The following is a 22,286-nucleotide window of genomic DNA, read 5'->3' on the forward strand; positions in this document are numbered from 1 at the left end:
GAGGGATCCCGAAAGCTGCAACCACGTTTCATTGGACCCTTTAGTATAACTGCCATAGTAAACCCGGTAACAGTAAAATTAGATTTACCAAAAGAATATCCAGTACATACTACATTCCATGTGTCCTTGCTTAAGCCGTACAATCCAAAAACCCGACCTGAACCACCACCTCCACCCATACCAATTAAGGGAAATCTAGAATATGAAGTGAAAAGCATAAAAGACTCAAAAAGAATTAGGGGACGTCTGTTTTATTTAGTAGAATGGAAAGGATATGATGAATCTGAGAATTCATGGGAACCAGCATCATATGTACATGCCCCACAGCTGATTAGACGGTTTTATTTAAAAAATCCAGGAAAACCCCGTCCTGTAGGAGGGCCTTTGAGGGGGGCAACTGTTAGGGTTTGTGCACAGCAAAGAGCATGTCCCCTCTCACTGCACTAGTGGGTTCTGTAATAGCTCCCTTTTAAAATTACTATTGAAAGCCTTTCTTGTTATCTCACCTTCCCCCCCCCCCCTAGGCTTCTGTGTATGTTGTTTAATGTGCTGTTTTGTTTACACATTGGGCCTTGCTTTTACCAAGGCTTCTTTAAAACACTCCTCTCTAGGCCATGTGTTAATTTAACTCATTTGCATAATAACTGAAACTCTGCACACCTTTCAAGAACATGTGCAGCATGTGAGGACCACACCCAGCCCTGTCTATAAAAGGCAGCCCTCGAGCCTCGCCCAGTGCTCGTCTACCTCCCGCTTACCTGAGGACAGATCCCTCGGCGCTGGCACTCCTGCTCTCTACAGACTTTCATTGACTTCAATGGGCGCAGCTGCTGGCTCTTCCTTCTTCCGGTTTCCGGTTCCTCCTTGCCTCAGCCTCTCTCCTACAAGCAACCTGCAAAAGAGAAAGAAGACAAGGTTAGACTGATCAGTATCTCTTGCCAGCAACAAGTAAGTGCAAAACTTTTATTACCTGAAAGAACTTTGACAACAATTTCTGGATTCGTGTATAGACAATTTGAAACAAGATACCTTCCACGAACATTGTGATTCAAACTCTTTGTTACAACAATACTTTGCGGAACTTTGTGAAGCAAACATTTTTTTTTATGGAACTTTTAAGAATCGAACCGTGGAAACCATTAACAGCAAGGCAAACAGTAATTGCACAAATTACATGCTGTATTTTGACGTAAAAGTACAGTATTTGTTTTATAAAAGATTCTGGAAATATGGGAAAAGTGAGTCTGCTATTGGCAATTTAGGCTTTAGTTATATTATGATGAATGTTTGATATTGATAATTCTGATAACGGTATTTGTTTAATGTTTTAGAAGCTTTAGAGTAATAGAAAGCACATCCCAGAGCAGTAACACATTCCAAACCTGGAAACTAGAGACCAGGATCCAAGAGGTACTTTTAGAAGAAAATTTCTAATAAATAAAGGGATAGTCAGGAACCCAGTTAGGAATAGGATGTACTTATCTGTTCTTTGTTTATGTTTCATTAGGCACCAGTTTCTACCGAAGTCAGAGAGGGCCGCAGATTTGTGCAGCACTTCAACAGTGGAAACGCAGTTGTCAGCTGTTGTGTGTAGCTTTTAGTACCTTAGATTTAATTTTATTAAAACCTATTGTTTCGATATTCCTTAAAAAACAAGGTTTTGCTTCAGCACCAAATACAACTCATGGATAGAAGGCAATTCCTCAAGCCCTGGAAACTTGCTTTGTTCACCTGTGATTAAAACCCCAATGTGCTGCTCTAACAATAATGTCTGAATTTAGGCACCGCAAAAACAACAGAAGATGGACGGAATGCAGAACAAATCAAACATTCACCCCCAATCACAGATCTGGGTTTAATCCATCAGTTTTTTTGCTTGCCATGCCATTCCAGCTCAGATCCAGCCATATGCAAATCAGACTTGACCCTGTTCCCCATGGGAACAGTCCAGCCCGAACTGCCAAGCCAGGTCTTCCCTGGACCAGAAACAAGCATCCTGGGACCGGTTTCAGGGTATCACCCTTCATCAGCCAGGCTAGCTTGAATCTGGTGGCATAGCAAGCACGGGACCCACGTCCTTAAAATCTCTGCTGCTCATTATATATGTTGCACACAAGCATAGGGCAGGACATTGTCTTTGCCCTTTGCTATGATTTCTGCTGGTTCAGGAGAATGATTTGGGGATTCTACCCACACTTTAGCACCAAGGTTTTTGTCAGCTGAGCCAAAACCGCCCTCCCCAAACACTGTAAGAAGGGCTAGGGCAGTCCCCTTTTTCACTATTCCTCCATACACTGGGATAATCACTAATTGTGTAATTCTATCTCCAGGTCTTATTAGCAAGTCAGTGTCTCCACTATTCAGGAGTATAGTTTTTATTTCTCCTTGGTAATCTGCATTAATCACTCCCCTCACGACCTGAATACCTTTCAGTGCCAACCCAGATCTGGGAGCAATCAATCCGAAATGCTCCAGGGGAATCTGCATTCCAACACCTGTTTCAAGAAGGGCCATGTCTCTTAGTTTCAATATGTATTTTTTTAAAGCATGTAGATCAAGACCTGCTGATTCTGGTGTGGCTCTGTAAGGAGCTAAGGCTCTTGGTTTTATTTCCCAATACACAATGGAGTTGGTCGCTACATGGGGTTGTATCTGTAATGCTGGGGTTAACATTTGCATTAAATGGGTCTCTGCATTTGTCAATGGTCTGTTATTCAAAATTTGGAGGGGTCCATTTAAATGCTCTCTCCAGTTTCTTAAAGTTCCATCTGATAGTTTTCGTAATTGGGCTTTCAGCAAGCCATTCATTCTCTCAATCAGTCCTGCAGCTTGTGGATAATCTTGAATGTGAAAAATCCACTCAATATTGTGTTGTGAGCAATAATCTTGTACCAATTTTCCTTTGAAATGTGACCCATTGTCACTCTGGACTTGGAGTGGGATTCCGTAATACAACATTAACAAGTCCAGAGTTTTGAAAGTATTATACTGAGTGGGACGTTTGCAAGGGGCAGCAATCAGGTAACCAGAATAAGTGTCCACTACTGTGCACGTGTATTGACACCCACAACTAGTCGGTAGTGGCCAAATTTAATCAATTTGCCATATCTGCCCCGGCAACTTCCCTCTCCGCAACTTATCTTTGACTGTCTTCGGGATTGTTGTGTGTGTTGACAAATAGGTCACTGCATGATCACGGTTGTTATCAAATCGAGGGGAATGTGCATTCCTCTAATCTCTGCCCACCTGTTAGTGGCCTTCTCTCCCAGATGTCCACTTTTTTGGTGCACTCAATTAGCAATCCCCACCAAGTCAGAATCCTGTGTCACCACTTCTGCCTCTGAGATTTTGGCTTTGTCGTCTGCAAGGGAATTAAACCATTGTTCTAGTGGGTCGGTGGGATAGTGGGCATCTACAGAATACACAGTAACAGTACTTTGTTCTACCATTTCCCAAATTTCTTGCCACAACTCTTTGCCCCACACCTCCTTAGAATGTATTTGCCAATTATGTGCATGCCATGTGGGAACCCAGGTAGCTAATTCATTGGCGGTAGACCAAGAATCAGTATAAATGTGACAAATCCCAGGAAATTTTTCTTTCAGTGCCTGATATACAGCGTTCAATTCTGCATATTGACTGTTCTTCCCTTCTCCTGTACTGGATAACAACGTCTTAGTGACTAGCTTATATGACACTGCCTTCCAATGTCTTTTAGCTCCAACAGACTTGGCTGAAACATTGGTAAACCATACATGCTTATTGTCCTCAGGGGACAAGGATTCAAATGGCTCACCCCATCTCACTGGTGATTCTTTTATCTGTGGTACCTCCTGCACCCTTTCATCATCCTGAACAGGGGCTTGTGCCACCTGTTCATGCAGGGCTGCTGTCCCGGCTGGTCCCACTCAGGCCATGTCCTGTATGTACCATTTCCAGCAAATGACACTGGCCTCTAGGGCATGTCCTATGCAGTGAGTTTTAGGTGAACTCATCACCCACTGCATTACTGGAATCTCAGGTCTCAGAATCACATTATGACCTAGGGTCATTTGCCCAGTATCCACTAAAGCCCAGTAAAAAGCAAGTGACTGTTTCTCAAAGGGAATATATCGCTCTGTAGCATCAGGTAGCTTTTTTGTCCAGAAACCCAGCGGCACCCTCATTCTTCCCTGTTTTTGCCACATTGTCCAATTTGCATATTGCCCCTGAACGGTTACATATAACTCAATGTCACCTTCCTGTATTGGCCATAAGTCTAAAGTCTGTTGAATCACCTCATTTGCCAAGTGAAACACACATTGCTGCTGCTCTGCCCATTCAAACTCATGTTTTTTTTTTTGTCACTTTGTACAAAGGGGCCAAAATTTGACTCAAGTGAGGGATATGCTGTTTCCAAAAACCAAACAATTCAATGAATTGCTGAGTCTCCTGCTTATTCCGGGGAGTGGCAAATTCTAATATCTTTTGTTTTTGTCTGCAGCAACACCTCTATGTCCCTGATTCCACTGCATTCCTAGAAACTTCACTTTTTGAAAGGGTCCTCGTGTCTTATCTGGATTAATCATCCACCCTTTGCTCTGCAAGAGTTCCACAACCTGAATTGTCTGTTGCTGTGGGAGAAACGAAATTGCTTCTGACTCTCAGGGGCCAATGGTATAGAAAATAAAGAATTGGCAATATCAATGGTTGCATACCAGGTCCCTTTATGTGTTTGCATTGTCTCAATCAAAGTGATGGTGTCGGGGACCGCAGCAGTCATGGGGGATGTATATTTATTCAATTTGTGGTAATCAATAGTCATTCTATAGCACCCATCAGGTCAGTGCACAGGCCAAAGAGGATTATTCCATTCAGTGGTGACTGTAGCCACCACACCTGTAGAGTCACGCTTATTTCCTCATGCCCTCCTGGAATTCATTATTGTTTCACACAAACTATCTTGGTTGTTGTGGGCACCTTCTCTGGAGGTATCTCCGGATGGTCCACACTCACTGCTGCCATTGAAATGTATCTCTTTAATCCAAATTGTTAACAACCATCATCTAAGTATAAAGTCATCCCCTTCAGAATGTCCATTCCCAGTTTATACTCTAGGATGGTCACAATCAAACCATTATATTCTCTTTTTGGTGTTCTCCCTATTTTCATTTGAACAGCAGTCTGCACGGCAGGGTTTGTTTTCCACCCAACCTTGGGATGGTATAGTGCTGACTAGTAAACTTTTTTAGATTTCCATAAATTAAAGAGACCTCCGCTCCGGTGTTGACTTATGCCCGGACCCTTTGAACATTTTTATGATTCCAGTGAATTTCTAAATCAACATGGGTCCTGTTACTACATTATACTTTTAGGGACCAAAACACCGGGGGGATTGAACAAGGATGAGGAGCTTTATGTTAATGTAGGATTAATGTAGAAACATAAGGATGTGTAATTGAATCTCTACTAGAGGATTTACATGTATCAATTGTTTTTTCCTTTTTCCTTTTGTTCTCTCCTCTTTTTTCTCTTTTCTTTGAAAAATGTATTATTATGAGATATAACATTGATTGAGATAATTTGGAATTTGTGAGTAGGATATTAATAAGTATATTGTTGATTCTAAAATGGGTACAAAGGGATGAGAGTATTTTTTCTATGTTCATGCAGGGGTAGTTTAAAAGGCCAAGAGGAAATGGGCACTGTTTTTTCAATTTGGCTGGGAAGAAGACACGTTTTGCAATAAAGCTTTTTTGCTTTAAGAAGCTGACACGTTGGGTGCGACGTTTTTTCTGCTTTTAAAGTATTAGCAGAAATAATTAATTTATTTATATAAACGGTAGCCACGACCGTTGTCTGCACCAACCTCGATTGGTGGAAGTAGCCAGTATATTTGTGGAACTATTATTTATACATATATATATATACATATATATACATGCAGACACACAGTAAAGCTAGATAATTAAGCATTAAAATGCATTACCATTGGGATCGAATCCAACATCATCCTTGTCTGCCAACGTCAAGCTGTGGAACCCGGAACAACTGAGACAGGAGGAATTTCCACAAAGGGTCACTGATTTTCCTGAGCAATGCGTCCACCCTCAGGAATGAGTTTCTTCTGCCTCAGCACCAAGCTTCCCCACCTTATATACTTTAAACAAAACTTAAGAGGAAGGTTCTGGTAACCCACCTCCCTTCGAGTGAGTTGTGAAATTCAAGTGCTGGCTGTACTGGGTCAGTGTTGAAAAACACACAAAGAGATTGGCCAGATCCCAAGGTGTATTTCCAAGACCGAGCTGTACCCTTCTATGCCATCAACATTCTCATCCTTGTACACTCTTATCAACGTTGCATCCCCCATTTTGTGTTTCCTTCCCTGGTGAGAACAGTGAAAACGTGTTAACAAGCTGTGCGTGGAAAAATACCTGCGCCACCGAAGTGATGGCATTTCAAGCTAAGCTAAGCACAAAAAGGAGTCAGTGGTCAAGATGGAATCGGTGCTTAAATACAGATAGCACTACAGGGGCAAGCAACAATGTGAAGGAAGAGAGGGGGTAAGCCACAATCTGAAGGAAGAGAGGAGGCAAGCAACAATCCGAAGGAAGAGAGGAGGCAAGCAACAATGTGAAGGAAGAGTGGGGGCAAGCAACAACCCAAAGGAAAAGAGGGGGCAAGCAACAATCCAAAGGAAGAGAGGGGGCAAGCAACAATCCAAATGAAGAGAGGGGACAAGGAAGAGAGGGGGCAAGCAACAGCACAGACAGCAACTGAAGGCAAGGAACAACCTGGAGGATTGAAGGGGGCAAGCAACAACACAGACTGCAGGTGGCAGCAAGCAACAACAGCAAGGGGCAAAAGCACACAGGTGAGGAAGGGTGGAGAGAAGCACAGGAGGGAGACAGCCTTCAAAGACACGCGCTTCCTAAAGGGTGGTTCAATAAAAAGTAAAAAATAGCTCCAAAAGCCAAGCAGTAGATGGACACTAGTACTTGGTCATGCTTCTGGAGAGGGACAAACACTCAAAAAGTAAGGGAAGCCAGCACAGGATGAACAAAGAGAAGCAAGCAAATAGAAATGACGATGAGGCCAACGAAAGGCAAGCGATGGGCAGGCTCTGAGTCCACTGTAAGTTAACAAAATGCCTTGCAAGTGACAGCGCATGCACTGTCTCAGGTGAGACCTAGAAAGGGGGCAGAAACAAGGCAGAGCTGCCACTGAGAATGAGAGCGTGCATTCTCTGAAACTCCTCTGTAGTGAATCGTCAAGAGGAGGAATTTCAAAGTTGCTTTTTTGTCACTGTAGGTTCCTTTCCCAGAAATCCTGACCTAGCCCCTTTCCCCCATGGCTTTGTATTCAATTTGTGATACATACGATAATCTGGGTTAAAGGAACAGTTGTTTGGCAGTGGGTATTTCACTATGTTGTACAAGGTGCAGAGTCTGCTTTAAGTATTCAGGGCCTGATTTAGAGTTTGGCGTATGGGTTACCCTGTCACAAACATGACGGATATCCCATCCACCATATTACGAGTTCCATAGGATATAATGGAATCATAATACAGCGGAGGGGGTATCTGTGACGTTTGTGACAGAGTAACCCGGTTCACCTAACTCTAAATCAGGCCCTCAGTTTTTACATCTGCAGTATTTCCAGTCCTGACCCTACAGGCTTTAAAAATGCTTAATTTACCCCACTTTTCTCCTTAAATTAGATGTCTGATATTAACCAAGCAATGTTCTATAAAAGGCTGCATTCCTCAAATGTGGGACACTTTTTGTAGGTTGCCCTGGCAATTGTGGGTCCCAGTCTGACTCTGGGCAGAGGCAGTGAATGTAAATCATAAAGCCATGATTGCATTCTGCTCCTTCATGTGCCTTTGTGATCACTGCAGCAAGAGCAATGCTGGGGTTGCAAACTATGGAGCAGTAGCCAATCCTGGTCACCTCTGGGCGATTTAGGTAGCCTGGGATTTGATATTTCGACTCATAATTTGCAAGTGTTGATCTGAGTAGTCTTCTACTGCTGTTAATGTTGATGTACAGGTAGCTAGACTCCACTTGTTCCATAGTTTGGCAGTGCCTGGCTACATGCAGGTTGTATGAGTTTTTAGCATTGGGTGTTATGTGTTTTTATCATTTTGTTTTCACTGGATGTATTTGAGTTTCAGTTCCTACAGGTCTTGAGTCTACCCTGGTGCAGTAGAGGTTTCCTTTTACAGATTCATTCTTGGAAAGCGGGAGGCTCAATGGCTAAACACATAGATTTGCTGACATCCAGTGATTGCGCAGTGTTTCCCTGATTTATCTATTTGCTGGAGTAAGAAGAATTGACCAGGTTGAAAGGCATCCTGGTTGAGGAGTGATCCAGCAGTTTTGATGTGTTGCTTGATCTCAGTTTTCTCATGAGTTGATGATACATGTTTATACATAGTTTGGGCCTTTACTGATAGGTGGTGTGAGTTTTTACCATTTGGGTTTCATTGTCGTCCTTCCAGTTTCAGTTCTTCTAGTTGCTGAGTGTGCCCTGTAGCATGAGGAGTATGCTTTCTTGTAATCTTCCCTGGTAAGACCGGTTCAATGGCTAGACTCATAGTTTTGTTGACAAAATGATCAGCATCTGGGTAATGGTGAAAGAGGGAAAGTTGAGATGTTCATACATTATTACTGAGTAGTGTTGATTTTAGTGTGTAATTGGTTATTCCGAAGCTTCATATGGCTTGCTCTCAGCTTCACCTCATAGAAGAACACAATATTTATTTTTGTACCTGATTTTACTTTCTTTTTTAAAATAAAGTTTGGAGAACCTCTACAAGCAGGATTAAGCATGCCCTGCGTCACCTAGAACTGTATGTATGTATATGATATTTCTGGAGCAAGAACTGAGCCAAATGGCAGCAAAGGGCTGTACAGGATCAAAGACAAGAATAAAGTCAACTTCTGATAGAACAAACAGCTGGTTTGTGGATGGTTAATGCATTGTGACGTAGTGATCTTTAAAGAGATGCTTCTTCAACTGTTTACTGAATTGGAGCAGCATTGGGGCAGTACTGATGGATGCAGGAATGTTGCTCCAGATCCTAGGTGCATCAATGGAAAAGGCCTGGGTGCATCACTGGAAAAGGCCTGCTGCCTTGTTTTTTTAAATCCTTTTTACACTTCTTAATCTGCAGTCTGGAGGTATCTTGGCAGCAGCTGGGATGCGAACCACCCAAGATGTTGAGCTTGCCTGCAAGTGAAGTCACGGTGTTGATCATGATGGTTTTGTACATTATGTAGATGGTTTTGAAGATGATGCAGGCTGCCAAGGGGAGCCAATTGATTTCCACAAGGATGACAGGACCACATTTCTTCAGGCCCTGAACGAGAATTGTCATAAATTATGCATTGTTCCTAATTTCAAATCAACTGTGTTTTTTACATTTTGATGAAAAATAGTATTTGTCCCACATTCTGACCTTGTCCAACTTTCTAATGTGAGTTGGTATGACTCAGAGTTGGTCTCTGTATATTTATCTGACTAGTGAAGCTAAAAGCTGAATATTTAAATCGTTGGCATTAACAGTAAGGAAAGCCAATAGCAGTGCCAGCCATCTTGAAAGTCTACATGTTATAGTTTCAACATGGCTGCCACGCTGCATGACACAAAGGGGGTTATTCCAACTTTGGAGGAGGTGGTAATCCGTCCCAAATGTGACGGATTTACCACCAGCCGTATTACGAGTTCCATAGGATATAATGGACTCGTAATACGGCTGGTGGTATATCCGTCACTTTACCGTCACTTTTGGGACGGTTTACCACTTCCTCCAAAGTTGGAATAACCCCCAAAGTGGCTTGATGCAACTCAGAAGCCATGAAAGTGCAGAAAATAGCATTTCATGCTTTAAAAATGGTAGCTGCACTGCATGACGCAACAAGATGATGTGAAACAATGTGATATGAAACAATGTTGTGTCCATCTTGGTAGTGTGAGAGCATTATTTTCTTTACTTTCAAGATTAAAAAAATAGTTTAATGACATCAGAACTCTAAGGGTACAACTAAGCCAATCAAAAGCAAGGATAAAGAAGAAATTATCTGGAGCGAGACAACCGGAATAACAGAGAGGAACGCCATCCAGTAAAGTGCAGGAAATTGATTTATAAAAGAAAGCTAATCTTAAGAAAGGGACTGATTAAAACCCACCCTATGTGGTGTTGTATGCAATGATGTCTCCAACATCAATTTTGAAGCTGTAAAAAAGGCTAAACATGGTTGGATTAGAGATAATAAAAATTACTACACCAAGTATGAAAACAAAAAATCACATGACATTTGAACCTGTCAGTCCACTACTAAACTAATATTGTCTTGAGCTAGAGTAATCTGTGTGAGTCTAAAGAGAACCACATTTGAAACTTCTAGGTTTATTATAACTAGAATCCTGCCACATATTGATTTCATTGTATCTTCTTCTTACTTGCAGATAGAGGCCTGAGACGCAGCTAGAGAATTACCCCTTTCAACTGGAGAAAGGAGCCATGTTCTCAGGGGAATCCATGCTCGGTATCTACCAGAGTGCTGAAGGAGAAAACAGCATGGAAAGAAATGGAAAGTCAGATCAGTGGCTGGTAGGTTCACAAGGGAACGAGCCTGGACTACTTAGTGGACCATGTCTCTTTATGCACCTTCATGATGGAAGCAACTTCAAGCACAAAAAGCTTCTAAAAAGGCACACAGAAATCCACTCAAATGATAATTCATGGAAGCCATACAGATGCCTCAAATGTGGAAAGCTATACAAGTATGAAAAGTTTTTGATGCGTCACTTGACCACACACGCAAAAGAGAAACCATTCTCTTGCACTCAGTGTGGGAAGAAGTTCAGACGAATTGCAAATCTAAGTCTACACCAGAAAATGCATTCAAGAGAATGTCCATACATCTGTGAAGAGTGTGGGAAGTGCTTCTCCTCCTGCTCATCGCTGAAGGAACACCAAAAATCCAGTTCTGGGGAGCACCTCTACTCCTGTCTGGAGTGCAGTAAGAGCTTCAATCGCCTCTCTTGTTTCAGAGTTCATCGGAAGAGCCATCCAAAGGAGGGTCCTTATCTGTGCCTGGAGTGTGGGAAGAACTTCAGGCGGCTCCCCAACCTAAGAGTGCACCAGAGGATCCACTCTGGGGAGCGCCCGTACCCCTGCATGGTGTGTGGGAAGAGATTTGGCCAGCGTAACACACTTAATGTGCACGAGAGAATCCACTCTGGGGAGCGGCCATATGTTTGCAAGGATTGTGGTAAGAGTTTCAGCAAGAGCTCCCACCTTAGTGTACACCAGAGAATCCACTCTGGCCAACGGCCACACCATTGTCTGGAGTGTGGTAAGAGTTTCTTTTGGCGCTCCTCACTCAGGGTTCACCAAAGGATACATTCTGGAGAACGCCATTTCCCATGTCTTCAATGTAGCAAGACGTTCACCCAACTCTCTACTCTCAACGTACACCAGAAGATCCACTCTGGAGATCGCCCATACCCCTGCCCTGACTGTGGCAAGAGATTCACTCGCCGCTTCCACCTGAGCGTACACTACAGGATCCACTCTGGGGAGCGTCCGTACCCCTGCCTCGAGTGCGGGAAGAGCTTCACCCGTCTCTCCTGTCTCAATGTGCACCAGAGAATACATTCTGGAGAACGTCCCTACAACTGCGTGGAATGTGGGAAAAGCTTCCGTCAAAGTCATGTTCTGAAAACACACCAAAGAAGGTTTCATGTCATGGAAGACATGCGGTGAGCACCAAGTCTTCAGTTTAAAAAACAGCTCTCAAACAACAAGTTCTCTAAAACAACATGATGATGAGAAACTTTAAAAAATAACAAAAAATAGATATTTGTGTTCATAGAAAAAATAAAACTTGAATAACAAATTCTCTGTGATAGAAAGTATTCACTTCTAAAGCTCAGACCCTCCCTGTCATTGGATGTAATGACCCCCCTAGTGAACCAAGCTCGAGTTATCACCAGTGAAGTGTCTTGACTTGACAGGGCTGAACTGAAGCAAGTGAAAGTATGAAAGGCTTTTTGTAGCTATGTTATCCTATTGTGCAAGGCTCTGAGCCTAGCTGTTTGTATGGAATATGGGCATGGAAAGTTGATGGAAATTAAAACTTTTGAGAATGGGATTCTGTGAATGTGTGCTCCATCGGGCAAGATGGCGCAAATGACCAGGCTAATATAAAGAGCAAAAGGCTGCTTTATTAGGACAGGTATGCAGCAAAAACCTGTATACATTAAAGTTGTCGAATTATCCAACCCACTAACATATTATTCAAGCTAACCCTCCCAACCTTTAAGCCCCCCTCCCCAAAAAATTAACAAACCCCCAACAGACCATCCAAACCTTTCTCACTATCGCAGTATCTTTTCCGTCACTGTCCTTTCACATGTGCCTCAACCACCTCTCACCTATACTCCTTCTGCCAAGGTCTGCCCTGCCAGGCCCCAACATTTCAGGCCCATTGTGTGATCTACATGCTTCTCCACCAACCAGGAAAAAACCCTGAATAGGAGTTTTTCCTGCTGTCCGCCCACAGGAATCATTTGCATGTCAGGGCTGTTGCCCTAACAGCCTCCATCACTGCTCATGGAAGAGGCTGTCTCCACAACAGCCTTAAGCACAATATTACCACCTAGACACTGAGAACTTCTTTGCCAAGAAATCCCCTAATTCCAGCAAATATGACTCAGGCTCACGAAGCACAAATGCACCCCATCTTGTTGATCAAACATTAACTCCTCCTGGCAAAAACATCACATTTCTCTGTTAACTGTTAGCCTGGCTCTTTCAACTGTGCTGTATTTCACTGCCCTATACCAAACTCTCCTTTCCACCAAGGCTTCCAAAACATATAAGTCCCTGAGTCCCTGACCATATTCTTCCAATTGTATCCAAATCTTTTTACATTTCTTTCAACAGCCCCAAACCAGATAACTGCACCAAATCATTCCCCCCCCAGATGCAATGGCAACAATTGTCCACACTTCATACCCCTCTTGCCCTACCATCTAATTGTCAATCTGAAACCTAAATTCTTCCCTAAAGGACAAGCTTCTGCTTGGTTTGCTACCCATTTAACAAATGAATGGCCGATAATCCATATGTAAAAAAAGTACCATACTGGGTCCCGATACACAACCTGGAATCAAAAAGGGAACATGTTACAAATTGAACTCAGTTCAACTCTTCAATGTTCCTGATATAATGCAAACAGCATGCAGAGTACTATCTACCCAACGCTTATAACATCTTCCATTGAATATCCTAATCTCTTAACTTCTGATGCCGCAGCAGTCATAAATGAATGGGTACCAAACTCCTTTGCCTCTCTCCCATGAAAATACTTTTGTCATGACTGTTAGCACTTGAGACGCTAATAACCTTCTCCCATCTTTGTAACGAAAAAAACAAGTTCGACCTAGCTCCTCCTGCCTCTTTAATCTTCTGCCACGCCCTAAACAGGCACACACTGTTTTGTTTTCTATGTAGGGTAATTCTTGTCCCTTTTCCAAATTTATCTGTTTTGGATTTCCTCAAATAAAGATACAACTGATCTTTCCTTAGATCAACATCTTCCACCCTCAACCCCCCTTATGAGTCCCTACCCAACAAGCTCTGAAATTTGAAAGGCTCCAAAAAATAACCCTAACATGCACAATGTAAAGAACTTTGTTTTGAAAGATGTCCAACACCCCTCTTTTAGACCTCATACCAAACAGACAAACCTGAGCATTGTCACAGGTTCCTGTTGACTGTACTCTCTCTTCTTCTCTTTCACCCACCCTTGTAGCAGCCACCACCCCTTTCCCCTTGCAGTAGGTTCATTTCCCGAAAAGACTTTTCCATAAAAACCTATCCTGGCCAAATTCCTCGCCATTGTTGTGCCTTAGACACCTCTGTCAACGTGACTTATGATACATCATACCATATCCTCCCTTCTCGGAACCATATCATTTGTACCCACACTTTCCTACTCGCCCCACTTCCCAAATTTCCTCCTAAGTCTCTCTGTAAGCTGTTCCGGTACTATGACCAATGGAGTTCTCTATCAATTCCAGGATCCTCATCATCCCAATTCCCAGATTTCTTTTGGTACCTTGGTCTTCTGCAGATCTGCTCAGGGTGCCAAACCATGGAATCCCACTGTAAATGAGACAAGGTATCTGTTATGTTATTGTTCACCCCTGGCACATATTTGTCTCTAAACACAATGCTAAACTTTAACACCAGAGCATGAGTCGCTGCAACACTTTCATCAATCTCTTGATCTTTTCCTTCAGATCTTTCACCAACACCACTGGTGTGCTGTTATCAACACGGAAGGTCGCTGTTTTATTGGCCAGATCCTTACACAAAGTAGGTGCTAACAAGAACAGAAAGAAGTTGAAGAATGCAATGCTCCTTCCTTCCTCTTTCCAAGTCACCGTCCACTGGTCAGAGCACCACCTGCCTTCTTAAAATAGGTCAAATCCATCTGCACCAGCCGTATAAAAAAAAATGTTAATCTGCAGGTGAAAATCATCATCCATTGAACACATATTTATACAAGTGATGTCTCTCAAAACCTTTCATCAAACCTCCAGATACACAGTTTTTGCTGTTGAAACTCTAGTGCTAGGGTGAGGAAGTTTTGCACCTGTGATGAAACCAAGCCGCAAACAAAAAGACCTGATAGCTTTGACCACCTGACATGCAAAGTTGAGGAGACATAATAGTCTCTGCACCAGTCAAAGCTGCAGTTTAGGGACCTCAATGTCCTCGTTCAACAATGGCAACAATTATAATGTCTTACTTTGCTCTCAGGCAACCTAGATTTTATACGTACTGTGTCTAGGTCAATACCTAAGAAAACCACACTAGTGATTAGGAATTTTGGGCCTCATTTACAAGAAACTGGCACATCGGCTCTGATGCGTCAGATTTCTTGTGCTGCCCAACGATCCCCTAACAATGCCATGGATGCTCTGTATTTACAATAGAGAGCTCCATGGCACACATTTTTACAGATGCATCAGAAATTCTGATGCATCTGTGGCACTAAACTGACGCATTGCTGGACTAGCATCAAAAAAATACACTACTCCAACAATGCAAAGAAGGCTCCCATAGACAAAAGCCCTGTGTGAGTTTAATGCCTGCTCTGAGCAGGCATTAAAATTTAGACACATTGGAGTCGCAGAATGATGCAGTGAAATGTTGTAAATTTCAGTGCGTCATTTCTGCATGGAATTTTGCCTGGGAATGCCTATCTTGCATATCATTGCTGGTAACTGGCGCTCCTGGGTGGAAAGTGACGCTAGAGGCCTCTAGCGTCACTTTGTAAATATGGAGTTATTCTTGCGCTGCCGCTGTAAAAAAAAAATGATACAGCGACGGCTCAAGGACCTTGTAAATAAGCCCTTCTGCTTTTTTAGGTGCCAGCGGCACTCCTAAATCTGAAACCAACTTCTGAAGACCCTGCAACACAAAACTATAGTCTCCTGTGCCTCCAACCGCTAGAAATAGAAAATCATCCAAGTAACATGCAACAAATTCATGACTTGACTATAAAGCACCACTGCATACCTTGCTGAAAGCCTTAAACAACCTGCAGGACAATGCAAACCCCATGGGCAACACCTTGTTAACATAAAGCCAGCCATCAAACTGCAAGCCTAATGGAGACAAATCAAGGATATGTGAGTAGCTGGAAGGCTAATTTGATGCCACATTTGTTCAATTCTGACCCTGCACCACATTGTCTTAGTAATGACATAATCACGTCAACTGATGCGGATCGCACAGCCATGTCTCCTTTGCAATTAAATCATTTGCTCAATGACAAATGATGTATCCATTGAAATTCCCAAGGCATTTTCTTGAGCACCACCCCCCAGTGGGGATGCCATTAAGTCATGCAGTGGCCAATAATCAAATGAACACAATCCACCCTTCTGCAGTCTCCTTATTCAGTTTGTCCTGTACCACTTGTGACTGTTCTGTGGCAAACTTCAAATTGTTAGCAAACCTTTGTAGTTGTGGCTGTCGGTAACCAAATGTAAAACTCTTCCTAAATACATTCCAGTGTCAAAGCCTCTTCTCTTCACACTTAAAAAGCTAAACACGAAATCAATGCCTCCAGTTTATTTAGCATAGAAGCCTTTGGTACCAGATAATGATTGTCCCCCTCACCTTCTGCCTTGCCCACTGAAACCATAGTTGTCCGGCTCCCCAAAACATTGCATACTACATGTTTTCCTCCGCATTTTGAACACTCATGCTTGTATTTACATGGATTTCTGGGACAATAGCCCCTTTTGAAACTTTAACATGTGCCTGAGGTAGGTCCTTGAAATTAAGTTTGCCCCATGAACCTACCCCGCCCAGGCTGCTCGATGGAGAAAGGGCTGATGCTCCACTGCCAACCCACTTGCTGTGTGAAGCGTTGAAGGCAGTGCTTAATTTGTGCTTGATGTTTTCGGTGCTGAGCACCTGCATTTAATTTTGAGGGCCGGCCCTTATTTTTCTGCCTCAAGCATTTATTGCGAGCAAAATACAATTATGGGGAAGACGGAGAAAGAGAAAAATGAAATGGCGGGATAAAGCAGAAAGCTGCAAGAGTGAGCTAAGGGGGCAGGGGGCGGCTGTAAATAGATTGAAGAGGCTAGAGATGACTTCAGGATCACACTGCTTCAGTATTCCGTGTTCACACATTTAATGCAGCAGCCGCGTATATAAGATGAGGGCTTTGGGCACCGGTACGTTTTTATTTACAAATTAAGCACTGGTTGGAGGTGACCCAAAGCTCATTATCTAATCCAAACACCCCCACTTCCCGCACAGGCTTATGTGTCTTCACACTTAACCAAGCTATAAATGTAACCAAACATAACCTCCACAATCCATGTGTGACTTCCTGATTGTGTCAAAAAATTTAAAATTGACAGTGATGTCTGGGAGGCTCATTAAGAGGCTGGTGGTCTTGAGGCCGCAAGCCTCACAGTGGCAGTCAGGACCGCCATTGCTATGACAGTCTGACCCCCACATTAAGACCTTGGTGGTCAGACCGCCAGGATTCCGCCGTCTCCACCGGGATCGGTGATCCCGGCAGGTTGACTGCAGGTGCAGATCGGAATCAGCCAGGGCGTTGCTGCATGCAGTGCCGCCCAGCTGATTATGACCTGGTTCTCCACCAGCCTTTTTATGGCAGTATCACCGCCATCAAAAGGCTGGTGGACATCAGATGCATGGGGCCACAGGGGGCCCCTGCTCTGTCCACGCACTTGGCATGGGCAGTGCTGGGGTCCCCCTAACCAGCACCCTCGCAATGTTCACTGTCTGCTGTGCAGACAGTGAACTTTGCGAGGGTGCAGGTGCACCCTGCAGGCGACAGCATTGCAGCTGCCTCAATTAAGAGCCGGTCACAATCCTGCTACCGCTTTCCCGCAAGGCCGACCAGCAGAAACCTCGGTTTCAGCCCATCAGCCTAGTGGGAAAGTCTTAATAGGTCTGGCAGGGAGGTAGACAATGTGGCGGCATTCTCCCCTTTGGAAGTTCGGCGGATGGGTCTTCCTGTCCACTGAACTCCTAATGAGGCCCCATGTGTCAATCATTGTTGGTATCCTGGGCCTTTTCATTATCTCCCATGCTTCTTCCTTGGACCTTGGAATGTTTTTCTTTTGTCGCTGAAAAAGTATGTGCTCCCAGTGGCATAGGCACCCCTATGTAAGCGTTGCAAAATATTTATACCAGAAGTGCTTTTGTATTAATACCTCATTGCAAATCTTTGTGGAAGTTTTGTCCTGAGAAAAAGCTTCGAGAACATAAACTCAGTTAACGTGTTTGGCATCAGGCACTCACTTGCAAGTATCAGTTCTGCCTGGTCTGTTTCCCATAGTCTGCTGTACATGAGAGGATTCTCAAAATTTGATGTGCAAGATGCTAAAAAAGCTTGAAGAGAATAGATGCCTGGAGGTATGTGTGGAAGTGGCTTGTGAAATGAACTATTGAACAATCTCCCTCTACCCCCATTATTGCAAGAATGCTCAGAAACTTGAAAACCACCTCGAAAACTATCTTTATAAACAATCTGTCTTCTGAGGCCGAGTGTACACTTGAACTTTGAGATAAATCATGGTTTATGTTGTGCATAACAAATCAATATGAATCAACAAGAAATGGATGCATTGGTAACTAAGCCAAATTGTGATTGCTGGGAGGGTGAGGGTGAATTAAAGCTTTAGGGTTATTGGAAACTGAAAGAAGACTTGTTCATAGACCTTAGTTTGCTGTGTAGCTGTTTGCTCAAGAAAGAGTCTTCTAACAAGATATGGACAAGGATATTGAATTTGCCTGGCTGATAACAGTTTCAGTAAACATTTTGACTCCCCTCTCTGTAGAAATGTAACCTTCTGGCAGCCCATGACCCTACTTGGAGAAGTCATCCAAAACCTATTCACATTAGAAATGGATCAGATTGTTTTGTTTTTTTGCCCAGTGCCCTCCAGATGTATATTACCTATGCCCATTCTATCTAATTCTATCATTGGTTAAAGAAAGTAAATGTATATGGTATATTTGTGTTTATTGAGGGCTTTTATAAAGGGCTGTATATTAATTTCCAATTACTTCAGTGCTATGACTGCTTGCAGACTTAGGCCCTCATTAGGACGTTGGCGGATGGCGGAGGCCGCCCGCCAATGCCACCCTACCATCAGGCCGCCTGTGCGCCCTGAACCTCGCCAGCCCTATTATGGCTTCCCCGCTGGGCGGGCAGGGAATAGGACCTTAACATTGCAGCCGGCTCCTAATGGAGCTGGTGGCAATGTGGCAGCGCGGCGGGTGCAGCAGCACCCGTCGCGCAATCCACTGCCAGTAATTCGTGCAGTGGAATGCGCGATGGGTCTGTGCATGGGGACACCTGCACTGCCCATGCCAAGTGCATGGGCAGTGCAGGGGCCCCCAGGGCCCTCCAGAGACCCCCATTCCGCCAGCCTTTCCATGCCAGTGTTTACCGCCATGGAAAAGCTGACAGATGGGGACTCGTAATCCCCAGGGCAGCGCTGCCCTGGCGGATTACAACCCCCGGGACCGCCAGGCTGCAGACTGACGGCAGCCTGGCGGTGTTGGCAGTTTGACCATGACGGCTCCGCCACGGTCATAATGTTGCGGCTGGACCTCCACTTTGGCGGCGTCCAAACTGCAACCGTGACCCTGGCAGTCTAGTGACCACAAGGGTCATAATGATCCCCTTAATGTGTTAGTGCAGGGAAAAGGAATGTGAAAGTCTAGTCTAAGTTAGAGGCCTTCCAGAATTCTTCATTCATGATCTCTGATAGTAAGGAACTGAGTTAAAGGCAAGTTTGAAAATCATCACTTTGAGGCAGAGGTTCAAGTAGTCCACAGTTCGGAGCTCAGGGCTCCCAGGTCCTCATAGTGTGTTTTATCTGTTTTAAGGCTCACTGGTTGACCAGGTTCACAGCTGTTTATTACAAGTTCCTCAATGGTGAGTAGGCGGGTGCAGGTTTCTGCAAGTGTCCAAGCCATATGTCACCAACATGTTTTATGCATCGTACAAAGAAACTAGAACTTGGAATTTTCACCTCTCAACAGTCAATGAAGTGCTTTTAGGATTGGTTTAAAATGTAAGAGGATTGACAAAGATCCAACCAGATTCTGACCACAATGGGCTTATTTAGACTTTGGTGGTGGACTGCATTCTGTGGGAATGGCAGAGGACATCACCCTTCAGTTATCTGCCAGGTTCCTATGGACAACTCTCAACATTATCAGGAACTGATGTGATGGGAGTTCCTGTCAATGCTGGTAAAGTTTTATGGCCACCTCTATCGATTATGACAGCTGCCCATCACACTTTTCCTTTTGAAAAATAAAAAACAAATGACCCTCACACAATGAGAGTTTTCTCCTATGGTGTGGGGGTCATTTTTCTTTACCATCCCTCACCACCAGGTCTTACAGAGAGCACAAAAAGCTCCAGTCACCTACTTTTAATTGGGTGGTTGGTCTGATAGCTAACCTCTGAAGGCGTTCTCTAAATCAAACTGTCAGAGGAGTATGTCGGCAACGTCGCCACTGTACATACATGCCAATGGATCCAATTAAGGCAGAAGTCTCCCAATTATTTAAGTCAAAATTGCTTTCTTTTGGTTGTCTCGTGCCTGAAATTGCCTCACCTACAATGGAAGTCAACAGGAGAAATACATTTTATTAAACCTCCCACTTTCCTCTTCTGAAATGTTGGCATGTATGAGTGTAGGCTCTGTCATCAACATACGTATGGCTCGCCAGCCTCTAAATCGGGTACATGGACCTTGAGTTTGGTGGATAGGGTATTTCCTCAGTGTTACAACAGAGTGCTCTCTCCGCAAAACTATATCAGTTTTTTAAACTTTGCAGCCTAGTGAGCTGACCACCTTGACCTGTGTACTGGGGGTTAGGGGAGAATGACAGCTCGAAGTTGAACATTGATCCCGAGTGCTCTACATTGAGCCAGGTTGATGGAGTTGTTACTAGGTGGGTAATTGAAAGGCAGCGTTTTGTGCTCTTCTCCCTGGAGTAAGATCTTAAACTTTCCTCTGATTAACCTTTTGAAGCTCTCTGTCATTCAGTGGCATACGTGGTTCAGACATCAGATGATAATACCCTTGTTCCATGGCTAGTTTTTCGACTGGAAGTCGATTTGGGTGTCTTTGTCACACATCTGGTAGTTAATCTGTTTCTGCTTAAGAAGATGCAGCAAGGCTCTACATGGATGTTGAAAAATAAATATTGAGGGGGAGCCTTGGGGCTCTCCACTACACAATGCTTGAAAGCTATACCACCAACCCCATTTATAGGTTCACTGATTATAGTGGAGGTCTCTGTAGTTGAACGGTGATACCACACTGTACTTTTGTAGCAGCGGTGTACACTCCTTTGTGGAAGATGAACATATTCCTACTTGTTTCTGTAGACCTGAAATATGAGTAACACTATTAACATCCTGCTGTTCCCTACTCTCAAGCAATGTACACACATGCTGGAAATCTAATAACTTCTACACAATGTTGAGGAATATATATATGTATACGTTAGGTCACGGTTTTCCACAGTTTTGCAAATAATTTGGCGCCATTTGATGAATCTGCATGAAACTTTCCAAAAAAGTTAATTCACCTTAGGGAAAGTCTGAGCCATCAAGTGGGGGCTGAGTAAAAGGGGGGAGGGGTCTAAAAACCATGTTAATACCCTTAGGAATCTTTGGGAAGTGATACAGAAAAAAAGGCTGAACAGGATTACACCAAATGTGGCAGAAAGTTAGAGCTTTACACAGAAGACGCGCTTTTTAGTATTTGTTGTAAATATGTTTTTGAAAAATGTAAATTATAGTGGATGGTTAGCATGCAGGGCTCACGGGTTACTGCAAATTTAAACAAGCATTAGCAAAGCCAATCAGTCTGGCTGTGGCTGCCTAGCTTTTGACTTTGCCAATGCTTGCGATTTCTGTAATGTAATTATTGGAACACCCTCCTTAATCTTTATTAATTGATCCACTGAACACCACAGAATAAAGCATTCAACTTGAAATCAGACCCTTGTTGGGGGGGCTGGTTTTCTACTTGTGATAACACATTGCATTAAAAGAAGAAAGACTCCACCTAGTCTTGATAAATAAAAAATTATAACCTAGCAGTGACTGGATGCACATCAGAAGAAGAATTCACGGTGAACCTCTGATGTCTAAAACAAATGTTCCTAAAACACAATTCAGAATACACAATTTGTTCATAAAATGAAACACGTCTGCAGCTAGTGTAAAAATCCATTTCAAGAGATGGAGACATTTCAGACTGTGTTGGATTGCAGGGGGGGGCTTCTTCGGCCTCGTTTCTGTGATGATACATCAGCTGCATCGAGTACCCCTAGTAAGTGATACAGTCTGAGACCGGGCATCCGTCTGCACAGTCATCATTCAGCCCTACACAGTGCCCTGTGCGTGAAACATGCTTTGCAACACTCAAGCAACGCGCTCAAGCAACGTGCTCAAGCAACGCAGTCTTAAAGTGCTTCAGTGCCTTATGAGGGTAGAGTATAAATACATTGTAATAATAAAGTACACCGTCCCAAGCGTCACAAGCCATTCGTTACGTGTACATGCTAGCCTACAGGAAGTTTGCTCACGGTGTGAAAGACTGGACTCCCCCCCCTTTCCTCTTTTTGCAATCTTATATAGTGCAACCTCGAACCGAAGGTACCGGAGCGCTTCACCTGAGCACTAGGTGTATTA

The 22,286-nt window shown here is 43.5% G+C and overlaps 1 protein-coding gene across 1 annotated transcript; it reads left to right on the plus strand.

Annotated features, from left to right (window-relative positions):
* The first annotated feature begins 10,327 nt into the window (after nt 1-10,327).
* Nucleotides 10,328-11,840, plus strand: LOC138249034 (zinc finger protein 41-like). The gene has a single exon (XM_069203092.1). The coding sequence runs from the start codon at nt 10,508-10,510 to the stop codon at nt 11,753-11,755; it is 1,248 nt and encodes a 415-aa protein (XP_069059193.1). The 5' UTR covers nt 10,328-10,507; the 3' UTR covers nt 11,756-11,840.
* The last annotated feature ends 10,446 nt before the right edge of the window (nt 11,841-22,286 follow it).

This window comes from Pleurodeles waltl, chromosome 8, assembly GCF_031143425.1.
Source record: "Pleurodeles waltl isolate 20211129_DDA chromosome 8, aPleWal1.hap1.20221129, whole genome shotgun sequence".
Classification (NCBI taxonomy): Eukaryota; Metazoa; Chordata; class Amphibia; order Caudata; family Salamandridae; genus Pleurodeles; species Pleurodeles waltl.

What these genes read in the sequence shown, in the direction of transcription:
- LOC138249034 (XM_069203092.1), top strand. Translation starts at nt 10,508, where the DNA reads ATGTTCTCAGGGGAATCCATGCTCGGTATCTACCAGAGTGCTGAAGGA.